This window comes from Acomys minous (genome assembly GCF_964271855.1).
Source record: "Acomys minous genome assembly, chromosome: 2".
Taxonomy (NCBI): Eukaryota; Metazoa; Chordata; class Mammalia; order Rodentia; family Muridae; genus Acomys; species Acomys minous.
The window spans coordinates 49,395,319-49,421,095 of record NC_140484.1 but is presented as its reverse complement, the minus strand read 5'-3'; the positions used below and the strand labels follow the sequence as shown (position 1 = coordinate 49,421,095).

The 25,777-nt window shown below is 40.9% G+C and overlaps 1 protein-coding gene across 1 annotated transcript in view; it reads right to left on the bottom strand.

Annotated features, from left to right (window-relative positions):
• Positions 1 to 24,573, bottom strand: part of LOC311586158 (solute carrier family 22 member 19-like) — a 35,697-nt gene extending 11,124 nt beyond the window's left edge. Inside the window, 5 exon segments of the mRNA XM_084762097.1 lie at positions 1,205 to 1,290; positions 1,292 to 1,321; positions 7,137 to 7,260; positions 22,974 to 23,077; positions 23,955 to 24,573. Coding sequence (XP_084618223.1) covers positions 1,205 to 1,290; positions 1,292 to 1,321; positions 7,137 to 7,260; positions 22,974 to 23,077; positions 23,955 to 24,356 — 746 coding nt within the window. The 5' untranslated portion in view covers positions 24,357 to 24,573.
• Positions 24,574 to 25,777: the final 1,204 nt, after the last annotated feature.

Here is a 25,777-nt window from a genome sequence, read left to right as displayed (position 1 = left end):
GGTGATCCGAGGACAATAGGGCAGAGGAAAGAGAGCTCACATTTCTTCCCAGAATCACCTCAAGCTCTTCCTCCTCTTTGTCTTCCTTCCTGCCAGGAAGCTTCTATTTATGCTGATAGTTTCCAGGCTTTATTCTTTTGTTATGACTCCAAAGAATGCACCTGCTCGAGCTGTTTGCAGACACTTATTACCTGCTTTCCCTGCAGTGGGGGCTTCAATGCAGATTAAAATGGGCAGTGGTACTACTGACCTCTTCTTGTCGACTTTAAAACACTCATGTGAGCTTCAGGGAGTCATGACTGGGCACCATCTGCCATAGTTCAGACTGGCTCCAGATCCCTTGTCTGATGAGTACTGCTCAAAGGGTTAAGGTCTCCTGCCTACCAGCTACTCCTAAGGGTGAGTCCTTTCCTTCCACTGGTCTTGGGGCACTGACTGTGACGAATGGTTGAAAGCCTCAAATATGTGTAAAGAACACTCTAGGCTTTTTAATGCTACCATCTGCCCACAGTCTATATCTACGCCAGCAGATCCCCACGCAGCTGGCTGATTCCATCCAGAAATTAACCTTGGCTCTACTATTGCTCCTGAAACAGCTCATCTCTCTAGCCTCCTCGACTGTCCTACAAAACCAGAGAGCTCTTGACCTTCTGACTGCCAAGAAAGAAGGCACTTGTCTCCTCCTCAATAAAAAAAAATGCTCTTAGTATGTAAACCACTCTGGCCAGGTAGACCAGGGTGTTATGAATTAACAGGAGGGCCAGGCGTGGTGGCGCACACCTTTAATCCCAGCACTCGGGAAGCAAAGGCAGGTGGATCACTGTGAGTTCGAGGCCAGCCTGGTCTACAAAGTGAGTCTAGAACAGCCAAGGCTACACAGAGAAACCCTGTCTCGAAAAGAAAAAAAAATGTACATTTATGTACCTTAATTTTGAAATTTGTATCTCCTTTGAAATTGAAACAGATGAACAGATGTCCGAGTTTGTACCATGACTGGGCTTCTCAGTGTCAGTCTCTGGTGATGAGTCCAGTAAGTGGTTGGATGAATAACACCCCTCAAAGTACAATTAGTCTGTGTTCCTATATTCAAAGCCTTTTGACTACCTCCAACTCCAGAAATTCACCATTTTTTTTTAATCTCCAAATGCATCAGTGAGAAAATTGTATCTTCAAGCTATTTTACTGGGCGCTGTGTGAAGCCTACCTCAGAAGGGACAGGAGACATATCCGCTTGCGCAGGGTGGGGGGTACGGAACAAGTCCCACAGGGAAGGTTTTGTCTGCGAGGCCTCCAGCTCCTCTTTCATGGTGGTTCTCACAACCTTCAACAACAGCATTAATGAACTGTTTATTGTCACAAAATGATGGACACGGTGGGTACACGGGCCACCTGCAGAGACCTTAATCAGCAGTTACTATTTCTGTCCAGTGAAAAACATAAACATCAAAGAAACAGTGTCAGCTATAAACATGCAAGAAATGTGAAACTAAAGAAGCCTGGCAAGGTTTCAGTAACTCCATTTTGAGATGAGCAAGCCAGAAGCTTGTAAAATTCCACTGTTACAAAATGTCATAGCCGCCTCTCCCTACCAGGGAACTAGGGTTGCTCCCCCCTACCAGGAAAAACCACAAATGTTAAGGACCCTGGCCACCTGTCAAGGCGGGAAGTCCCAAATCCAAAATATATGGTAGCCCTCGACTGTTCTGACTTTACCAATCAGTTTAAAGGTCTACTTTGTTCTGCCAATCCTGAAGTGTTTTAACTGTGGTTACTCAAGTTGCCGGGTTATGAATGTGCAAAAGCCCGCCAAATTTGTTCAGGGTCGCCTCTTCTCAGAGTGCAGGTCGACCCCAGCTGGATCAATAAAACCTCTTGCTTTTGCATCTAGCCGGTCTCTGTGTCTCTCTCTCAATTGGGACCTCCCGGTAGTAGGATCCTTCCGCGGGTCTTACAAAACCAAGAGAGCTAAAAAAAAAAAAAAAAAAAAAAAAAAAAAAAAAAAAAAAAAAAAATCCAAGTGATTTCTGCAGTGAGGATATGTTAAGTAAGGAAGTATAGGTGGACTCCGAGCATTGAAGGCAGGGTGTAGGGGAGAGATGCAAATTAGAGAGAAAAAAAGACAAGTTAAGACTCATTTAGATCATGGTCTCTTCTAGATGTCTGACTGAGAACCGCTTCCCGTAGGCTCAGGTATGTGGACGCTTGGTACCAGTAGGTGGCGCTGTTTAGAAGGTGAAATGGCTTTGAGAGCCACAGCCTCACCCTACTTTTAGATGGCACTCTGCTTGTTGCTTGCAGTTAAAGATACAGGCTCTCACTCAGGATGATCTTTTCTAGTTCCATCCGTTTGCCTGCAAATTTCATGATTTCCTTGTTTTTAATAGCTGAGTAGTATTCCATTGTGAGAATGTACCGCAGCGTCTTTATCCATTCTTTGGTTGAAGGACATCTAGGTTGTTTCCAGATTCTGGATATCACAAATAAGGTTTCAATGAACATAGTTGAGCAAGTGTTCCTTGTGGTATGGTGGAGCATCTTTCGGGTATATGCCCAGGAGTGGTATAGCTGGGTCTTGAGGTAGACCTAGTTCCAGTTTTCTGAGAAACCTCCAGATTGATTTCCACAGTGGTTGTACGAGTTTGCACTACCACCAGCAACGAAGGAGTGTGTTCCCCTTGCTCTGCATCCTCTCGTGCACAGTCATTTGAGTTTTAGATCTTAGCCATTTTGATAGGTGTAAAATGGAATCTCAGAGTTGTTTTGGTAACCCACACCCAGAAAGGCACATTTTGGTAGGTATTCACTTATAAGTGGACATTAGCCATAATGTACAGGATAACCATGCTATAATCCACAAACCCAAAGAAGCCAGGGAGAACCCAAGGGAAGATGCTTGGATGTCATTCAGAACAGAAAACACAATAGACATCCAAAGTAGATGGAGGGAGGGGACTGGCTGGCAGATGGGTGGGGAGGATAACAGGAGTGGGGATCAGGTGGGCGGGGGGCAAGGAGAAGAACCTGGAGAGATAACAGAAATCTGTGAGTAGGCCATCTCTGGGGCAGGGAAGGCTCCTAGGAGTCTGTAGCTGTTTTCTGGTCATATCCAGAGAATTTACATGAGACTAAATCAGCGGTTCTCAACTTGTTAGCCTAAGACCATTAAAAAAAAAAACACTGATACTTACATTGTGATTCATAACAGTAGCAAAGTTATAAAGTAGCAACAAAAATATTTTTGGTTGGGGGTCGCCACAAAATGAGTAGCTGTATTAAAGAGTCGTAGCCTGAGGAAGGTTAAGAACCACTGGACTAAATTAACAGGAAATAGACTAATTTATTTGGCAAAGAAAATTTCAAGACAAAAAAAAAAAACATTGAATCTGTGGTGTGGTTATATTACTAAAACCTCCTATGCAGGTCTACAGTAAAAAAAAAAAAAGTGGAACAGAAATAAATGCAAAATGTAAAGCTTGCAAAATAAAACATAAAATCACTAGGATTATCTGCAATCAAGGCATGTGCTTAAAAGGAGGTTGAAGCCATTAAGAAAAGGCTTCTCACTCTTCATTGGAAAGATGGGAAATGTGTTGAAAAGCAAGACCCCACCATCTAGGCTTCCAGTTTGTAGAAAGGGAAAATCTAAGAAAGAAGACACAGTTTAAACATAAAAGGCCACGGTAGTAGAAGTGGGCCAATGTCCATCCCAAGCTGGCACAACCCAATTTGGTAGGGTCATGCATGTGATACTAGCTTTGGAGCCATTAAAAACTCAAGCATTGAGGAGGTCACAGATTCTTCCTCCACAGTTTCAGAGAGTTACCAGGGCCAGCCAAATGTATGCTAGTGCTGGACTCACTGCAAGAAGTTCCTCAGCGTCTAGGAGGCCTTTGTAGTCCATTGTATGAAGCCATGAAAGGGAAGCCTGGGTTTCAGTGGGAACTCTTAAGATGTGAAAGGTACCAGAGCTGTGAAACATCTGCCAAGAAGAGATGAATAAGCCTGAAAGAGATGTATGTTGCAGGCAGCAAATCTGGAAGCATAGTATCAATCTAAGCCTGTGAAACTAAAGATCTAGACACTGGACATGGAGCTACAGGATTTGGTGTCTGTCCTGCTGGATTTTGGTCTTGCTTTGGCCATGTTTCCTCACTGTGTTCCTACTCCTTCCACTTGGAATTGGAATGTATATTCTGTGCCATTGTATGTTGGAAGTAATGTAACTTGTTTTTATTTTATTTATTTTATTTTATAGTAAGCCACAGTTAAGAGATTTTCTTTAGACTCAGAGGAGACTTTGTACTTTAGTGTTGGTCTGGTGCTCTGTGTATTTAGATCCTAAATCCTGGTCCTCAAAATCTGGTTGCAGTCCAGGCTAGTGCATTCTCACATGCACTGAATGTGTGACTGGGAAGTAGCCAGACTAGCTTAGAAAGTTAGTATAAATTGTACTTGCCAGGTTACTGTGCTTAAGCTTGTTAAATAAATCAATAGGACTCTGTCTCAATTATCTGGGAACTAGCTGAGTTAGAAAAACCTACAGAATAAATTCTCTTCAATGCTTTAGACTTTTGAGCAGTATTGAGACTGTGAAAGACTATGAGGACTTTTCAAGTTGGGCTAAATGCATTTTACATTATGATGTGTCTATGAGCCAATAGGGTCCTGAGAGTAGAAATGTGGTGATTTCGATGAGAAATGTCCACCATAGGCTCTTATATCTGAACACTTGATCCTCAGTTGATGGTGCTATTTGGGGAGGCTATCCAACCTTTAGGAGGTGAATCCTTGCTGAAGGAGGTGCATCCCTGAAGGTAGGCTTTGGATATTTATTGCCTCACCCCACTTCCCGTTCGTTCTCTCTGCTTCCTGCTGCCATGCCTCCCCCATCATTATGGACCCTTCCTCTGGAACCATAAGGCAAACAAACTCTTTATCACAACAACAAAAAGTAACTGTTACACTTTATTTAGTAGTTTCCGTCTTTTGATCTTGTCCAGAGACCAACCCCAGAGGATAGTGCTGCCCTTTTTAAGGTAGTCCTCTGGTTTCACCTAAATCAAGGTGACCCTTCACGGTGATGCTCAGAAACTAAGCTAACGTACATATCACAGGCGCGCCCGGAGGCTTCTGTCCTCAGTGATTCTCAATCTCGCCAAGTGGATCATACCATGGCTGACGGTTTCCTACCAGAACTGTAATACGAATATATTGCTAAACATATCACATGTTTTGCTGGCGGGATATAGAGAAATCAAGCTACGACTGAGCTGAAAGCTTCCTCCCTACTAGCTAGCTTTTCACAGCCCTGGAACGTGCTATGCGGGTTGCTGCAGAAGGATTTTCACCAGCAGTTTACTCCGCTGTAAACACTTATGTCACACTGTAACATGCCAGAGAAGGTGCGTCTGCTTGTGCAACGTTGGCATCACTGCCATGGGGTTAACAATTGACTTTCTGATTGGCATTGAGGCCTGTAGGTACAACAAGCGATAACTTGTATTTGATACATCAAGCCTAGGTGAAAAACCCTAGTTGTGCACAACATAGACTCTAGTGGGGACAGTGTGCTAGTCCGAATAAGTATAGTTCCCATAGGCCCAGATATAGAATGTTTGGCACCTACTTTGTGGAACTACCTGGGAGGTATCAGGAGGTGTGGTCTTGTTGGAGGAGATGTGTCACTGGGGTGAGCTTTGAGGATTCAAGCTTTTTCTCCATGTGTGTGTCTTCCCCATCTCTTTGTGTGTGTGTGTGTGTGTGTGTATGTGTGTGTGTGTGTGTGTGTGTGTGTGTGTGTCTGTGTCTGTCTGTGTGTGTGTGTGTGTGTGTGTGTGTGTGTCTTCCCCATCTCTTTCTCTCTCTCTCTCTCTCTCTCTGTCTCTCTGTCTCTCTCTGTGTGTGTGTGTGTGTGTGTGTGTGTGTGTGTGTGTGTGTGTCTGTGTCTCTGTGTCTGTGTCCCTTTATGCTTATAGATAGAAATAACCTCTCATCTACTGATCCAGTACCATGCTTGCTTGCTGCCTGCTCCTCACCTTAGACTCTAACCCTCTGGAACTGTAAGCTTCCAAATTAAATGCTTTCTTTTATAAGGTGAACTGGTCGTGGTGTTTTTGTCATGGCAATAGAAAAGCTACTCATGCTGCTTGGGAGGTTGTTTTGTTGTTTGGACATGATGTGCCAATTGAATTGCTCTAATCTAAATCTTTGTGTCCATAGAGTACTGCTGGTGTCAGTTATGGTTAGATAGGTTTATTTTTACAGTGGGTACAGATACTGAAAATTCAGAACTGGTAAATAAAAGTGCTGAAAACAAGTGACTGTTGAGTGCTCATCCCTAAAGTGGGCATCTATATTACCCCTTTCAAGGCTCAAGGAACAACATGAGGGGCTTGAGAACCAGAAGTGGCCCAGCACATATAATTGTGTCTTCAAGGCTTTATGTAGCCATTGTACACTTAAACTCTTAGCTATCCTGGTTACCTACACAAGACCCGCCCAGATGGTCCAGTCAACATTTCATCAAAGAAAGTAGAGAGGCTTGTTGAGGCCTTTCCATTCTTCAGGACTTACTGACCCTTGGTAGATGGAAGGGGTCATAAAGGCCTACTGCTCCTGAAGATTAATAGTCAGTTAATGATTGATTTCTGGGAGAGGAAAGACATTTTCTTCCATTTAATAACCACTATGAGTTGTCCACCATTCTGTAACTAGCCTCTCATTCACGTTTCTGTTGCTAACCCTAATTAAACTTTTTGCTTCACACTCAAAAAAAGATATGGAAGTCCATAGGGGCCATGTAAGAAGAGGAAGGGAACCAGTGGGAGTGAGAGAAGAACAAAAGCAATGAGTGATAAATATGACAAAATATATAATATACATATGTGAAAATGTTATAAGACTCATTGTTATGTATAATTAGTATATGCTAAGGAAAAAGTTTTAAAATGAATAAAATCCTATGGATACATTTTTACAAGCTAAACTCAATAAGCAAAAGGAAGAAAGACACATGTTTTAGTCCTTTTTGAAAGAAATATATATATATATATATATATATTGCATCTTGACATCTAGACATGTATGTATCAAGCTTGTGTTTCCTTTGTGTCGTAACCAAGTCCCATCATGCTCACCTCCATGGTTAGGATGTCTCCAGAATCCTTTATTCCATTTATGTGTGCAACTTTTCTAAGTTCCTTTAAGCCCTTCTGGGGCTTGTTGGTCACAATCAGCCACCGAGCTGACTCTGACAGCCACCTGCTCAAGAAGAGGTTGGACATAAAAACAAGTTATCTGTGGTCATTTTATGGGCCAAGTTTGTTTACCTCCCTTCTGTTATGGAGGTAAATATAATCTTATGTTCTCTGGTAGTAGGAAACGGTTCACCCATGCAGTCCACTTGTGCTTCTGGAATGCAGGGTGCGTGTGCACATGGAGTTCACAGAACTGAAACATAAGGGACACCTACAGGGTACTTTTTCAGGTTTCCTTGTTAGAACATAGAAAATATTTATTCATAATATTTATCCTAATTAAGGACCTCTGAAAATCTTACATACTAATTATATCATCTGAACTACATTCATTCCTACACTAAGAATGTGATGAAAGAATAATCTCGCTCACCATACATGGATGAATAATCTGACTAAATTTCTCATCTATATAATGGAAGCATAAGTGCCACAGTGTTAACTGATAAGTTGTAAAGATGAACAGTATATGAGTGAGCCTTCAGAAGGCTTACTCCTTTGTATCTATGAACTCATCTCACTGTATCAAACCTATAATCACTTCTTAGAGTCAATTCTAACCAAGTGTGTCTCCTTTGCTGATCCAATATTGGAGCAGTTTTTAGATTTTTTTTTTTTTTTTTTTTTTTTTTTTTTTTTTTGGTTTTTCGAGACAGGGTCTCTCTGTATAGCCTTGGCTGTCCTAGACCAGGCTGGCCTCGAACTCACAGCGATCCGCCTGCCTCTGCCTCCCGAGTGCTGGGATTAAAGGCCTGCGCCACCACCGCCCGGCTTAGATTTTTTTTTTTTTTAAGGGAAAGGATGTAATTTTGCTTTGGGAGCTAAGCCCACCTAGGCTCTTGCGCTAAGCAGGGAACCCCAGCTTCCCCTGCTCAGGCCCATCCAGGCAGCCTGGAAACTCACGGCACCAATTTGCAGAGGAAAATTGCGTCTCAACCATACTACTAAGACTTAGTCCTTTCCTGAACACTGTGGCTCTAGTGGAAGAAAAAGGCAACCTGAACCAAAAGAAAAAGAAAAAATAAATAAATAAAGAAACACTCAACCAACAAAGTTTCCCAACTGCTTCACTCCCAGCTAAGAAATAAGAACAACATAATAAACCAGGACAACTTGACTCTTCCAAAAGTTACTAACCACAAATAATAACAGATAATGAAAATGACCGGGGGAAAACTCAGACAAATAATTCAATGAAATGATTACAACCACATTTAACACCTCAAATAAGATGTAAATATGCTCCAAGAGAAGAAAAACAGGAATAAAACAAGGAAGTCAGTACAAGGTACGAAAACAGAATTCAATGAAGAGATAGAATTACTGAAGAAAAACAAGCTGAAATGATGCTGAAAATGAAATTTTTCAATAATCTAAATAAAAACCACAGTGAAGCCTGGGTTGGCCTCAGACCCATGGTCTTCCTGCCTCTACCTCCTTCAGCAAATCCTACTGGCGTGTGCCACCACAACTGACTGTTTAGCCTGAGGGTTTTGTTGGATTCCTAACAATGGGAGTGGGGTATCTCTGACTCTTTTGCCTGCTCTTGAGGCATTTTTTCCTCCTGCTGGATGCCTCACCCAGCCTTTATATGAAGGTTTATGCCTAGTCTTATTGTATCTTATTATGGCATGTTTACATTGATATCACTAGGAGGCCTGCTCTTTTCTGGAGAGAAATGGATGAGCAATAGATCTGGGGGAGAGCGGAGGTGGGGGGCTGAAAGGAGGAGAGGGAGGGGAGGCTATGGTCAGGATGAATTGTATGAAGAATACACTTTTAATAAATAAAACAATTTTGGAAAAAAACCTCAGTGAAAAGGCTCATCAACAGAATGAGTGATGCAGAAAACAAAGTATCAGGAACACAAGATAAAAGAAACAAGTCATTCAGTGAAGGTCAGTGATTTTTGTCTGTTTGTTTGTTTTGGTTTGGTTTGGTTTTGAGGCAATGTTTCTCTGTGTAGCCTTAGTTGTCCTGGACTCACTTTGTAGACAAGGCTGGCCTAGAATTCTGCCTCTGCTTCCCTGAGTGCTAGGATTACAGCCATGTGCCACCACACCAGCAAAGATACATTTTTAAATATATATGAATGGATTGTTGCTTGAGGAGTTCCATATCTTTCACCAACCTCAAAGGAAGCTGAGGACCCATTGAAGGGCCTATTTTTAAGTCTAGGTCAAGATTATAAGTGTGTGGGAAGATCCACATCTCCCAGTAGCCCTAACATAGTGGCTGAGGAAATAGGGTGGGCCAGATCTGACTCTGGGTAAAACCAATAGGCATGCAAAGAGCTCCTTTACTCACAGCAAAAGCTGTAAACCCAATCAAGAGGGCCTAACTGACACAAAGGACAATACTTTAATCTCACAGGAACAATAGAAATAAATCTTCCAACGCTAAGAACCAGTCCCACTGAGGAAAGGTGTAGAGAGAATACCTTGTGTAATGGATGGATGCATTTACTGTCCATTTAAAGACCTATGGCCTATAGGAAAGAGTAGAATAGAAGGTGGAACATCCATCAGGAAGAATATATTCTGGGATAGAACCAAGTGTAGGAGATTCCTCTGGGAAGATGTGAGGACACATACATGGCACCTCAGCAGAGGTAACCAGCCATGTGGCAGAATGTAAATTGGTATAAATGGGTTATTTTAAGTTATGAGCTAGTCATAGAAGAGCCCAGCTGTATAGCCTAGGTATGTATAAATATATTTTGAGTCTCATGAGTCATTATTCTAGGAGATGAAGGCCAAGAGGGAAAAACCTCCAAAAAGAAAGGGGCAACCCAACCCTACTAGGACTAGTCTCTCAATAAATATTGCAAACTCCACCACTGAAATTAAAGGAAACTATAATTTTAAAGTAAAAATACAAAAGAATAAAAAGAAAGCGAGACCCACAAACTAACCCCAGATGAGCAAATCCCATCACAGAAATGGAAATATCATGGAAAACCAATACAGCATGTCTCCACCACAAATTACTGCTCCCATACTAATGGCACCACATGAAAATGACTTGGAGCAGCTACCAGATAGAGAATTCAAAAGAATAATTATAAGAATGTTCAAACAAAGAAACAAAACCAAAAAAAAAAAAAACAAAGAAACAAAACAAAACAAAAAAACAAAAATAAAAATAAAATAAAGAATGTTCACACAATCCAAAGGAGAATAAATATACTCCAAGAGAACAAAAACAAAGAGATGAATGAAGTGAGAAAGTTGTGGTGGCTTTAATGAGCTGTCCCTGAGCCTCAGGCGTTTGAATGGCTGGTGGTGCTGGGGGCAAGCGTTGACAGTTTAAAGATTTATACCGTTTCTAGTTCACTCTCCCTCTGTGCTTCCTGCTTGTAATCAGAGATGTGAGGCCTCCGCTTTTGCTAGAAATAAACACGCCCGCCTCCTGCGGCTGTGACGGACTCTCGTCCTTCTAGAACCATAAGCTCAAATAAACCCGTCCTTCTGCAGGCTGCCTTGGTCACGGTGTTTTATCACAGGAATAGTAAAGTAGCTATCGAAGAAGCCAACCCAAGATATGAAAAGAAACATAGGATTACTGAATAAAAACCAAAATTAAAATAATTCCAGGATTGAAAAACCCAATAAGCCAAATAAAAATCTCAGTGGCATCCTTCTCTAATGAAATGGGCATGTGACAAGCAGAGTATCAGAGGTCAAAGGCAATGGAGAGGAATTGAATCATTCAATAAAGGTCAATGATAAATGTAAAAAGAAGTAGGAAGAGAACGTGAGAAGGTTCTGAAATGCCGTGAAAATACCTAACCTTCAGGCTATAGGCACAGAAGAAGAAGATCATTATAGGAAAGACAGGCATAGAGAATATTTTCAATAATTACCATACAGATAATTTCTTAAACCTAAGGAAATAAATGGTGACCCAGGTACAAGAGGCCCACAGAACTCTAAATAGATAGGGCCAAAGGAAAAAAAACTCTCCATAATATATTATAATTAAAATATTTAAAACATAGACTAAAGAGTGTTAAAAACTACAAGAAAAAAAAGTTGAGTAACTTGTAAAACAAGCCCGTGAGAATAGCTCCTGATTATTTCACAGAAACTTTTTCAGCCAAAGGAGCCTGGAAAGTGTATTACAACTTCTGAAAGACAATTGCTCACCAAGAATATCATAATGAACAGAACTATTAAAGTTAAAGAAAAAATTAAAACATTTCATGATAACAACAGACATAAGCAATTTCTGGCAGTAAGCCAGCTCTACAGAAAACACTAAAATATTTTCTCTAAAGACAAAAATAAACACACACACACACACACACACAAAGTAACAGGGAATAAAATAACAATTTCAGAACAATTCATCTAAAGAGGTCTAAGAAAACATCACCAAAACAAAAATGACAGAAATTAATACACCGAATTCAAATAATAGTATCAATAAAAGGTACTTTCAAAGAAAAGCTAATGCATACCCTCAGATTATTCCACAAGATAGAAACAGAAGAAACATTGCCAAATTAATTTTATGAGGCCACAGTCACACTCATACCCAAGCACACAAAGGTTCAACAAAGAAAGAGAATTACAGACCAATTTCACTTATTAGCATAGACACAAAAGTACTCAACAAAATATTCAAAAACCAAATCCAAGAACACATTAAAAATGTATTCCACCATGACCAAGTGAACTTCATCCCACAGATGTAGGGATGTAGGTTCAACGTAAAAACAATGAGTCAATGTAATCCACCATATAAAGAAATGAAAGGAAAAAACTCCCACGATCATCTCAGTGGATGCTGAAAAAGCCTTTGGCAGACTCCAACACCCCTTCACAATCATGGGGTTCACAATGGGATCAAATATCCTGCAACATATACCCAAAGGTAATCCATCTTACTACAAAGATGCTTACTTAGCTATGTTTATAGTGGCTTTATTCGTCATAGCCAGAAGCTGGAAGCAACCTAGACAATCCTTCAACCAAAGAATGGATAAAGAAAATGTGGTATATTTATACAATGGAGTGTTTCTTGGATGCTTAAAATAAAAATGAGGTCGTGAATTTTGCAGTGAAATGGATGGAAGTAGAAAAGGTCATTCCAAATGAGGTAACCCAGACCCAGAAAGACAAATATGGTATGTACTCACTTATAGGCTGATATTAGCTGTTAAGTAAGTGATAATCATGCTACAATCCACAGACCCAGAGAGGCCAACAAGGAGCACTCTGAGGCAGGAAGCGCATGGATCTCCATAAGAAGGGGAAAGAGGGTAGATTTGGCAGGACTGGAGGTGGGTGAGGATGGAAAATGAGGAATCAGATGGAGGGGAGAAAGCATGGGGAAGATCTGACTTAGACGTTTATAGGCATAGATGCATGCTGTTCTCAGCCTTAGTTAAAGGAACTTATTACAGAGGGTAGTAGTAGTTAAAGTAAAGCATCATAACTGTTCAAAATGCTGAGAGTAAGTGACTGAGTTCTCAGCCAAGGACGGGATATCTACATCAACACCCCCTCACCCCAAGTTCAGGCAATGTGGTGAAAGAGGAGGCGGAAAGAAAGTAAGAGCTGGAGGGTAGAAAGTAGTGCTGTGAAATGCTGTCCTCTCAACACGACACGGCTGTTCTACACATGAGCTCACAGCACACAAGATCGAGCCAATTAAAAATTCTAGCAGGAAGGGGTATGGGCACCCCAAGTTCCACCCCTAGCTGAGGAATTATTGGCAGTTTATGGCTATTGGAAGAGAGAAAGTCACTTTAGGAATGTGGTCACTGATTAATAACCCTACACCCAAGAGCACATGGGCAGGGCTCATTGGACTCAGAGGGATAAAAAATGTAAATAAATAAATAGTACATAAAGTTGGAAAGGTGTGATGGAAGTCCTGGTGGGAGCTGGAAAGGAAAAGTAAGGCATGGATGTGATCAAGATCTGTTGTGCTCGTGTGTAGAATGTATATATGAAAACTTCAAAGAATAAATAAATTTTTTTGAAAACTTGAGACACAAAGATTCTATTTTAATACCTAATAAAAAATTAAAACTTTCAAACCAAAAAATTAAAAAGGAGCCAAATTTGAAAGCACACACTTTTAATCCTAGCACTAGGCGACCAGAGGCAGGTGGTTTTCTGTGAGTTCAAGGCCAAGCTGATTTGCACAGCAAATCCCAGGACAGCTGGGACTTCACAGTAAGACTCTGTCTTTAAAAAAGTTAAATTAAAATTAAAAATTAAAAACATGACAAAGAAAAGAAGAGGGCATACAGAAAAAAATTAGATGAATGGGTCACTCTGCCTACAGCTGTTTTTAAGATTTTATTTTTATTTATTTTACTTTTTGTGAAAGGGTGCCTGCCTGCATGTATCGCATGTATTTCTGTGTACCACATGCATTCCTGGTGCCGCTGAAGTTCAGAAGAGAGCATTGGATTCCCTGAAACTGAACTTGTAGATGGTTGTGAGCCACTATGTGAATACTGAGGATCAAACCTGAGTCCTCTGAAAGAGCATCCAGAACTTTAAACCACTGAATTGTCTCTCCAGGCCCCTGCCTACAGTTTTAAACTAAAGAACTTATGTATGTTCTTTCTTCATTAAATAGTGGGGATAAATTTATTTCTTGTCACCGGGCTATGGTGGTGCACGCCTTTAATCCCAGCACTCAGGAGGCAGAGGCAGGTGGATCTCCGTGAGTTCGAGGCTAGCCTGGTCTACAGAGTGAGCTCCAGGACATTCAAGGCTACACAGAGAAACCCTGTCTCAAAAAAAACAAAAAACAAAACAAAACAAAAAAAATTTATTTCTTGTCTTTTATCCATATCATCTGAAAAGACAAATGTCACACAAGTTTTCAAAATGCTTTCCTTTTTAAAACCACACATGCAACACCATCTACAGTAGAGGTGATCTAATCTTTAAAGATTTCCCTGTATAAAAGGAAATATTTTTGCAAAAATTCTATTATAACCTAGATAATTAAGGCTTGGTAGCAAAGACACACAGAAATAGCAAGAATATTCTTGTAAAAATTCATTGCTAGTCTCTTTTTTAAGGTAGGTTTTTTTCTAGTAAGTAAAATTACTTTATGAGTAATAAAATTTAAATATCAAATAGTAGATATTTTAAGCATACCATATCTAATAGTGATAATAGGTATGCATTGAATACACTTCCTCAGAAATTATGTGTTATGTACCCATAGCATGAATATAATGGGATTTATTTTGCCCACTTATTAATAAAAATCAGAGTTTACAGCTAGAATCTCCTATTCTACTACTATTCACAACAGTTTCAAAGAAAATAAAATATCTCAAAACAAACCTAACCAAAGACATAAAATACCTTTATAATAAAATCTTTAAACCTCTAAAGAAAGATATTGAGGAAGGCACTAGAAAGTTGAAATACCTCCCATCTTCATGGGTTGGTAGAATTAATACTGTAAAAATAACTATCCTAACAAAAACAATGTACAGATTCAGTGCAGTCCCAATTCAAATCCCCATGCTCTTCTTCACAAGAAATTTTGTTTTAAAATACATAGAGATGCACAAAAGATGATCAAAATAGATAAAATAATCATGCACCAAAAGAATGATCCAGGAGGGGTTACTATTCCAAAACTCAAGATATACTGCTGTCCCCACAGACCAGCTCTGGGAACAGTAAAGAGGAGAGAAGAGAGGTGGATCCGTGGTAGGGAGAATTGAGCAGATGGTGAACAGGTGGTTAAGGGAAACCAGCCATTGGTTAAACAACCAGCTAGATGTTGAAGAGAGGTTGAGGAATGGAGGGAAAAAATACTTGGAGACTCAGGCATATGTGGTACAAGCTGAAGGTTTTAATGCCCAGGAAAACATTATTATCTGGCTGGCTGGCTGGCTCTGTCTTGCTTGCTGTCTGCCTGACTCCTTGCTTGTTGTCACCCACCTTTCTATCTCTCTTCTTGCTTGCTGTTACGCATCTTTCTGTTTCTCTTGTTACTTGTTGTTCCTCATCTTTCTATCTCTCTTGTTGTCTATCTCACCCTAGCTTACTCTCTGTCACTTGCTTGCCATTCTCCTTGGACCAACCCCAGTATGTTATTAGAATGAAATTCAATTTTTTCATTAGAGATTACATCATGATTTTTCTCATCTTTTACAATCAGTAGGGCATTCAAAAATCAACAAAGTAAGAGAACAGTCTAACAAGGAAATACAAAAAGTTCTCTATAACCTACAATAAAGCATACAGCCAAAATCAATCAATTTCCAAGCAATGGTCAGCATAACCTAATTATTATTTCTTAAATAATACTTGGGAAAGTTTAATAATAAAATTTCCCAAGCTAAAGCCCAAGATTGTCATAGCAGCATAGCTTGAGCTAAATGTTCTCCAATAAAGAAAAAACTTGACTACTCCCAGTCCTAAACCAACAGGTGTGCTATGCAAGCCTAGGCTACCTACCAAGGGGTCCTTTATTGAAAAGTATCTGTAAAGCATGATGTTCCAAGCCTACCTTCTATTGCTCTCAAAGCAGCTTCTAAGGAAACATTTCTACTGGTAGCATTAGCTAACCAGGTACTGTTAGGCCAAGGTCTTAACTTTCTTCCATGCAGTTTCTGCTTGGGTGCTCACAGTCAGAGCAAAAAACTCTATCATTGCCTCAAGCCTTTGGCCAGATGCATTCTCTCAACATTCTCTATGGGAAAAGGTTTTTCCTGTATGAATTTCCTTAGGGCTGAGAAATAAAGAAAAAGACAGTTTTAGGAGAAAAAGCAGATTTCTAGACAAAATTACACCTGGACCATACATAATATTTAAGGGCAGTGGTGATCAGCCGGAGATCTTTGGACCTTTGTCAAGCAAAGCCTCAATGGCTGTTCTGGATGTCTAGAGATCATGCTGGACAGGTGGAGGTCTCTGGAACTTTTTAAAGTAAAACCTCTATGACTTATCCTCATGTCTGTGACAATATATTACAGAGATGGTGATTTTAAAAACATTTGTGTAAGGACTGGAGAGATGGCTCAGTGGTCAGTTCTTCCAGAGGTCCTTAGTTCAATTCTCAGCAACCACATGGTGGCTCATGACCATCTGTAATGAGATTTGATGCCCTCTTCTATCATTCTTGCAAATAGAGCACTTATATAAATAAATAAATATTTTTAAAAATCAGACTGTATTTGAGCTCCTTGGATGTATAGATTGATGTTCTATATTAAATGTGATAAATTTTCTTATTTATTTGTTTTTTTTTTTGTATGAGAGCTCTGTCTGCGTGTACATCTGCATTCCAGAAGAGGACATCAGATCCCTTTATAAATGGTCATGAGTCACCATGTGGATGCTATATAGAACTCAGAACCTCATGAAGAGCAGCCAGTGCTCTTAACCACTGAGCCAACTCACCAGCTTGAGTTCTTTTTTTGTTCTCTCTCTGTCTGTCTTTGTGTCTCTGTGTCTGTCTGTCTGTCTGTCTGTCTGTCTGTCTGTCTGTCTGTCTGTCTGTCTCTCTCTCTCTCTCTCTCTCTCTCTCTCTCTCTCTCTCTCTGCCTGTTCCTTACACTCCATAAAAGCATTACTCACTTGTAAACCTATTTTGGTTTTGCTTTTTCTTTTTTTTTATTTCTAATGGCGTTTTTTGCTCAATGATTTATTATTTTGCTACGAGTCCTCTTCCAAATGTCTCTGGTGAACATTTTGATTTGTTGACTGCACTTTTTCACCCAGATATCTATTGTATTCCTTCATATATTTTCTATTTCTGACATTTCCATACATGACCTTGCTAATTTTCTTTGGTACTTTTTCCATGTTCTATCTTACTTTTGTACTTATTTAAAATACATGTTATAAAACATTTGTCTATTAAATCTCTAACAGAAGATGGGGGAACTAAGAAACATCCCTAATAAGTTTCTGTTTTGATTGGGTATAGTTCTCTTTTTCTTCTCCCATTTCTTTACTTTATCAAACTTTTTAAAATGGTATTTGGTTGTTATACTGTAGAAATTCTGGGCTTCATGCTTCTCAATTATTTTATTGACGGAAGACGGGTACTCTTTAACATCTATGACTATTATTAGTCATAAAATTTTATGACTATTCTTAGTCCTATGTGATCACTAAAGTCTCTCTTTACATCATAAATTTGAACACATTCCTGAAATATCAGAGTAACCCTCTTCCCCACTTCTTTGTTTTGCAGATTGACTTTACACTGTGATATTTCTTAAAAATTAATAAATACTTCTTATCAAAGACTAACAATTCTAATGAAAAAGACAAGATAATGAGAGTGGATTCAAAATGAAGATCTAAATTTAATTAGTTCTTTGAATAAATAGAAGAAAATGATCAATTAACATATTTCTTGTGAACTATAAAAATAAAATAGCTGCCCCCCCAAGGCTCAGGGACCATTAAAGAAGAAAGAGCAGGTTGTTAAGAGCCAAACAGTGTCTTCTCCAGCCATGAGGGTATAAGAGCAGAAGAGCCATCCCAAACTCTCACTGGCTGCAGCACTAGGAAGAGCAGGCCCTGATTGCACCTCAACTGGGCAGCACAATAGAGCTAACAGCTGCTGGCATAGGTGCAGTTGATCCAACCCTGAGAGAAGGAGAGCTGGATCCTGTCCTTTGCTGGCTGCAGCATTGAGTGAGCTAGCTAGGGCAGTGCTGGAGAGCTCACCCGGGTGGTGTGGGTGCAGGATAACTGGCAGGCTGATCAACTTAGCTACCACCTAAGCCCAGACCCATGGCTTTGACTTAATCCACCCTAATATCTCCATCATATATGAACTTCTGGAGTGTGTAAAAGGGCTGGTCTTGCAGAACCAAAGCTGCAGGATCTCTATGACACAGGGCAACAACAGGATATCTGAGAGGAGTCCCAGTGACGATCCAGTATTGACGGTGCAGCAGAAGCCAGAGGCCTCAAACCATACCAATGACTCGTTGCAATGAACATTTTGCAAGTATTATGTTTGAACAAAAGGGCAAAAGATGTTTGGACTACAGCTTCCACAACAAGATGTTTTTCATGTTTGGGGTTTTTTTCTTTTGCGGGGAGGTTGCAAAGGTGGAGGGTTGATATGAAGGAACAGGAAGCTGAGTAAGAAAAAGGTGCATAATGTGAAACCCATAAAGAATCAATTCAAATGTTTTTTTTTAATCTTCTAGACTTACCAGGACACTGCACTTATCAGCTTGTAGCAGCTATTGTTGACTGAAAAAGGTTTGCACAGATCAACCCAGTCAACACTTCAGCATGAAGTGGGGAGGAACTTAAGAGTCCCTACCCCTAGCAGATAATCTACTAACGGTTTATGGTTTCTGGAGAAAGGAAAGTCAGTTTTCTTTAAGGGTGTGGACTCCAGCAGATGGGTGATTCTCCAGTTAGTGGCCCCACACCGAAGGCTGCACCTCGAGGAATCAATAGGCTATTTTAAAAGGCAGGTGGAGAGAATACAAAGTTGGGAGAGGAAGTGGAATAGTAAATAGATTTTGAGGGAGTTAGGGGGAAGAGTGTAAGGAATATGTTAAAATACATCATATGCATGTATGAAGTCCTCAAAGGCTAATAAAAAAAATTCCTAAAGGCATATGATGGCTGAAGATGTTAACATTAGACAGACTATACTCATATTGGACAGAAATAGGTTTTAGAACATACATTTGTCCGGGTGTGGTAGTGCATAGCAGCATTCCAGACTCTGGGATTGAGGTACTGAGGCGGCCTGGTTAAATAAGTCTAGACAGCTCCATAACAGGCTTCAGGTGCTTGGTAGCTTGGAGCAGGCCTGAGCCTCCATTCCTCAGAAGTGTGCTCAGTGGTTACTGGAAATATCACAGATAATGGGCAGCCAATCAGGGACGGCCTAGCTCCTGGCCTGAGGAAGATAAGGTTTCTCAAGGTTCACTTGTCTTATGATGAACTCACGACCACTGACTAAGGTTGCCCACACTTTTCCGGGCTGCCCGTGCTTTTTCAATTTGAACGCACCAATCATATTAAAGGGTACCAACCCCTCCCTTGGAATTCCCCTGAATGCCTTTAAAAAGAGCCTGCGAGCTCACTTTGGGATTGGCATTTTTACTTCTGCAGAAATAAAGACCCCTTGCTTTTGCATACAGCTTCAGACTCCTGGTGGTCTTTGGGGAATCTAGCAATCTGGGCATAACAGTAAAAGATTATTATCTGAAGAATCTTCTGAGACACACATAGCATTTGAGGCTAGTGTGCGCCATGCAGGGAGACACCGTGGAAAGATCTGTCCCCCAACTCCAATAGCCCCAGTTGCTGTCTTCTAAGGGAGAGCAATTCACACTGTAGAATAAGAAGCCAAAGTTCGTCTTGAGCATAGTTCAGAAAATCAGAAATGGCTCTCCTGAGTGGTGAGCCAAGCAATAGTGTGAAAGTCAGTCTCCAGTGTCTGAATTTAGAAGTCTTGATATGCCAGGTTCCTTCTCTTGGTTCTCCCCTGGGGTGGTCTTTGGGTGCCTTCCTTCTTGGCAGGGAACATGCCTTCTTAGAAGCTGCCCTTACCTACAATTCAGTCTTTTTACAATTACATGTACAAATAGGTCTAGAGGTGTAAGCACCTGCCAAGTTGACAGTACACTAAGCAAAGGCAAAGGCACCTCTTGCATGCTCCTCAGGGGCAGCTCTGTGGGAGCCAGCTAGAACTTGCTGAAACCAGCTTTTTTGTGTTGTTTTGTTTTCCCTGGTCTCTTTCTTGCTTCTTGTCTGGTTACCTCATACCCAGCTGCCAGCCTCCTTGCTCATCTTTGTATGAGTTCCTGGTATTGGAAACACTGTTTTAAGCCCAAAATCTGTGTTAACCCTAATAATCCTAGGTCATGTGAGGCTGAGGCATGCCGAGCTTGTAGCCAGCATAAAATAAATAAGATAAAGCAACCCACAAGCAACAAAATGAATAAATAGTTTAATGAGTCTTCATTGATAAAAGAAAACATAAATTATAATGCTGAATCTCAATTTTACATTTATGTAAACAGTCTTTTCAAATACACAAACCAGAAACACAAAGTTAAAGGGAAAAAATAGTTTAATGGAGTGAGAAATTTTAATATTTCAGTAACTAACAGAAAAGCAAAGAATATACCACAAGTCTCAAAATATAGGGGTGAACATTACTTCCAACCATAATTACTTACTTGGCATTCACGCAACATATTACAAACTTGCTACAATCTGAGGTGCCTCCAGGATTCATACATAGAAAATTACTATCTGGTCTGATAGTACTAAGAGGGACCTTTCAGATTGTGTTAAATGTGAGAGGGGACCCTACAGACAGAATGGCTATCATCAGGAAATCTGAAAACAAATGTTGAAGATGATGTGGGGAAAGAGAAACATTTCTTCACTGCCAGTGGTGGTGCAAATTAGTACAACCAATATGAAAATTGGCTGTGAAGTTCCTCAAAAAATTAAAATTAAAATTACTGTATGACCTATGCATATAGCTCCTGGACATAGACCCCAAAGACTCCATATCCTGCCACACAGTTACCTGCTCATCATTTTCACTGTTGCTATATTTGTGATAGCAAAGACATAGAACCAGCCTAGATGTCCATCAACAGATGAACCAATAATGAAAATGCAATGCATGCACCCAGTGGAATATTCTTTGGCTGTAAATCAAGAGATTTTCAGGAAATAGATGGATCCAAAAAGTATAATATTAAGTGAAGTCACCCAATCCCAGAAAGAACAAACTGCATGTTCCCTCATACATGAGGATCATAGGCTGTAATGCATATATGTATAAGGGAAAAAATGGGAGGGAGGGAAGAATGGGAGGACACAAGGGATGGGATAACCGTTGAGATGTAACAAGAATAAATTAATAAAAAAATTAAAATTAAATAAATAAATAAATAAAAAGAGGTGTCAATGTGGGTAAAGCCTGAAAATCCAGAACAGAGGCCGAATACTGGGTGATGGGGAAGACTGAGAGTGGGGAAAAGACAATGGGACGTGAAAGGGAAGAGAATCTAGGAGGCAGCATCAGGGAGGGCAGAGAAACCACAAGAGGGTGTGGAGGAAGAAGAACCACAAAAACACGCTGTTTGAAATATCACAATGTGGGGTTGAAGAGATCGCTGAGTGGTAAGAGCACTGGCTCTTCTTCCAGAAGGTTCTATTCCCAGCACCCACATGGGAGCTTACAACTATCTGTCACTCCAGTTGGAGGGTGTCTGACACCATCTTCTGGCCTCCCCTGGAACCAAGCATACTCATGGAACACAGACATGCATACAGGCTAAACACCCACACAAATAAAAATGCCATAATAGTACCTAACCTATGATGACTTCTTTAAGGAGACTGTATGAAGGGAGAGAGGGATGTGCTGGGGCACCTGCAAGGGAGTGGAGGGGGTCAGCTGAGGTGGATATAGAGATATGTTGCTGACAACTGTGAAATTGTCAAAGAAAAAAATAAAAGCTATTCTTTTAAAAAAAAAAAACTATGAGAATGGAGAGCCCTTATGAGTGGAATTGGTGGCCTTATAAAAGAGGTGCAGAGCCAGTGAGAAAGCTTTGTGGCTTAAGACACTTGCAGCCCATGCCTGGCAACCTTAGTAAGCTCTCCAGCTGCCATGCAAAGGTGGAGGGAGAGAACAGACTCCCATAAAGTTGGCCTCTAATCTCCACATTGCAAGCCATGGCACATATGTTCATGTGCACGTGCACACACCATGTGCATAGATACACAGTGATACTGAATGTCTAAAGTTAAAATAAAAGATACCCAAGGGAGCTATGTACACTCTGTACTATATTGAGGGCCCAGTGTAGGCCACCTCTGCTACAAGAAAAGGCAGCAACTTGCTTGGCAGAAATGGTCCTCTGTTTAAAAAAGAGGTGTTTTCAGGCAACAGATCTGTTATAAGGTTTAGAGTAGTTTGTTTAGTTTACGAGTAGATTAGAATCAGTTCAGACTCTGCCCGGCGAAGTGCTGGCAGCTTTAAAGTACGTTTCAGTCTCCCTGTGTCAGTTAATTGCTTTGTAGGCCGAACGGATACAATGTACTGTAACACAGAGCTAAGTTATTAAACCACAAACTGTGAGGGCAGTTGTCATTAGATGAATTGTTTCATAGTCTGAAAGAGTAACATTTAAAAATCATCTCTGAAGAAAAAAAATAATCATCTTTGGCAGAAGCAAAAATGAAAGTGACAGACAGAGCTCCCGTCACACCGATGGCACCACCGGCAGCAAAGGATTTTCCACCATGCGCTTGAACAATGAAGGCACGGTGTCCGCTGTCCGTGCACCACAGCTACTCAGTGCAGTGTCCAGGAGGGAGGAAGCACAGTGCCCCTGGCAAGAGCGCCAATCCTATTTTCTATTTTTGAATCTTCAAATAGGATGAAAACTGTGTTAAAACATCTTTGTCTCTTTCCCATAGTTGACGGTTTCTCGTCCATTGTGTGACACTTTCTCCCTACTCCCAATCCTGAAACGCCATCGTATTTCATGGGGAGGGTTCATGTCCACACAACACATAGACTTTTATTCAAATGGCTCCTGTCACACTGACTCGCGTTTCCACTTGTGTTTGTGGGTTTCTAGGATCTTTGGGATGCTTCTGCAGCTAGAAGAATATAATTTGAAATGGCTACTTAAGAATAAATGAACGACCCTCGGGTGACTAAAGTCCTCCATACAGAGAGGCATGAAGAAGAGGTACTCACCCGTCTGTTAAGCAGCCACATAGGATATTTCCTAGTAATATACCAGCCAAGTATAGAAACTTAGCTATTGAATCCAGTGACTGAAATTCACACACCAGGTCCCACTGAAAGATATGGAAATCAGCCAAGTAAGGTACAGCCTGCCGGTCAACATGACCCTCACTCCTCCTTCTAGCGGCCTCTGAACTCCTCTCCCGTTTCAGCACCGCCTGACTTCTACCGTCCTAGTCTCATCTTAAACACACCTGGATTCAGGAATCTTCCCTTGGTAACCAGGGCCTAGTTCTTCAGGATGCACTACTGACTTACAGTCCGTGCTGAGAAGCTCTCAAATTTGGCCATGTACTGCAATCACTTTAGAGCCTTAAAAAATGTTCTGTATCCCATACAGAAGCACAGCCTCTCATATCGCTCTGGAAGTAGCTGAGATGGATAGATAGACAGACAGACAGACAGACAGACAGACAAAACTGAACGTGGTGCCCCGGGCCTTGTGCACAGCCCCATTCTACCCTATCACAGAAGGTAAAGTATTGAGACTCTTTAGAATGCTAGGGAATGAATCCTGGGTTCATACGTGCCACACAAGCATTCTACCAGTGAGCCATACTCCCAGACAACCAACTATGTTTTTTTTTAATTTCCTAGATATTTCTTATTTGAAATCAAAGCTGAAAAAAATAAATATTGACTGTAATATTTATTAAAGGGTCCACAAATTATTTGCTTAAACTGATTTGATACACAATAAGTACATAAGTTACTTATTAAATTGTGGTCCTCCATTAGAGTGAAATAACCAGGAGAATAAATTCATGTCCTTTTTGTAGTTATGAGACTCATTGAATATGCGTTTCGTATTTAATAGATAAGCAATCAATAGTGGCTAAAATGCCAACTCTAGGCACAAAGCATGTGCACTATTCATACCATTGCTAAGCAACCTATCATGAACTTGTGGCAGGAAATGAAGCCACTTACCTCAGTAACAATGGTGGATAGGAAGGTGTTTTGATCATACACCCAGCCATCCACACAGGGCTCTGTGTCTGGCTCTGTCACACTGGGGAAGGTGCCATTAGAATGTAGGAGATGCCACTGTGGCTGGACGAAGGGCCGACACTTGTCTGGTCTCAAGTCGGAGTCCAGTGGGATGGAGACCTTCAGGAGGTCATCTTGGCTCAGGATCCCACTGTCATTATCAGGGACAGTGTCGTTGTCAAGGATGGGGACCCAGCAGCGATGACTGGGAATGGCTGCAGTGAAGTTGTCCAACAGAGTATGAGGAGACACTATGATGTTGCAGATCAAAATGAAAGTCATCTGAAGGATCTGGAATCTTCCCAGGCTGCCAGCTTGGTTTAGGAGATCCTGAAAGACCATTCAGGACAAATGACTATGTCCAAAGGAAGGCAAAAAACAAAATGTTCCTATGTGAAATAATCTGAAGGATTTAACAAGTTCTGTTTCACTAGAAAGCAGATCTCGACCCTTTCTTAACGTGGCCCTTTCCCTTCTACATTGGGCCACAGTATTCCTCGTGAGTTAAGTGTTAGGTAAGGAAGCTACTCCCTTTAAAGTCACCAAGAGGAACATTCTGCTGACGTTTCTTTCTGTGATGAATCTGTTAAAGATCTACTTTGTGAGTAACTTGTCTGTGTACCACCTCTATCATTACCTGTGGACGTTGAACTGCAAATTCTCTGAAAGTAAATGAGTTAACATGTTATACAATATGCAGTCCTTTAAATAACATATCATTTTCCACACTCAGACTTTGGGTGTTTTTCACTTTCCTAATCAGTGGGAGTGTTCAACATTCACCTTGGCTAATAGAGTTAGTGAAAAGAATCAGAGGCTAAATCAATGCAAATGAAATATAACACAGCTCTTGGCCTTTGCTACCTGGCCTGATTCAGGTCCATTGGTGCCATGAATTCCCATTGTTAAGTACATGCTAAGATGGTAGGCGTGTGAACAGTGACAGGGTGTTAGGTCTCAAAGGAGCCTGGTACAATTCTCACTCAGTACCTATGGTTCCTCCCTACTGTTCTAGCCCCACCCTCTACCCTAAACCTCTTCTTCCTAGAGGTTAGGCTTCTGCTTCCCTTCCCTACCCCCACTAACCAGCTTCTGGTCCCTGTATAAGTCAGCCATCTTGGACACACAGTCTTTTGGCCACTTGATGCTTTTGGTTCTCAATGTTCTCTTTGCCCCTTCTCTTCTCTCTCCCTCTCCCTCTCCCTCTCCTTCTCCCTCTCCCTCTCCCTCTCCCTCTCCCTCTCCCCTTCCCTCCCTCCCTCCCTCCCTCCCTCCCTTCCTCCCCCCCCTCTCCCATTATAGCCTGGTTCAGTCTATTGGCCATGCTCAGGTTGGGCTCTTCCAGATGCCTCTGCCTGCTCTCTCCCTCACATTTACAAGAAACCCTTCTCTTCAACCTCACTGTGCAGCAGTCACTTCCTCGGTTTTTTCTTTTTCTTTTCTTTTTTTTTTTTTTGTTTTTGTTTTTGTTTTTTTGTTTTGTTTTATTTTGTTTTTGTTTTGTTTTGTTTTTTATTCACCAGGTGCTGAAGCCATAGGAGTGACAATAAAGAGCTCCCTTCCAAGGGACTTGGTTTCTCTAAACCAAGCTGCTGGTTTGACTCTCTGCTAAGGTATGTTTGAATCATTTGTTTCTTCTGGCTCCTGCCACCCACCATGTTTGAGTCCAAATTCTAAAGTCCACCTCTTTAGCTGCTTCTGCCCTCTACCTGCTCTAACCACACATTTCTCCTCACTGATGGGGGAAAAAGTCCCTCTCTCTG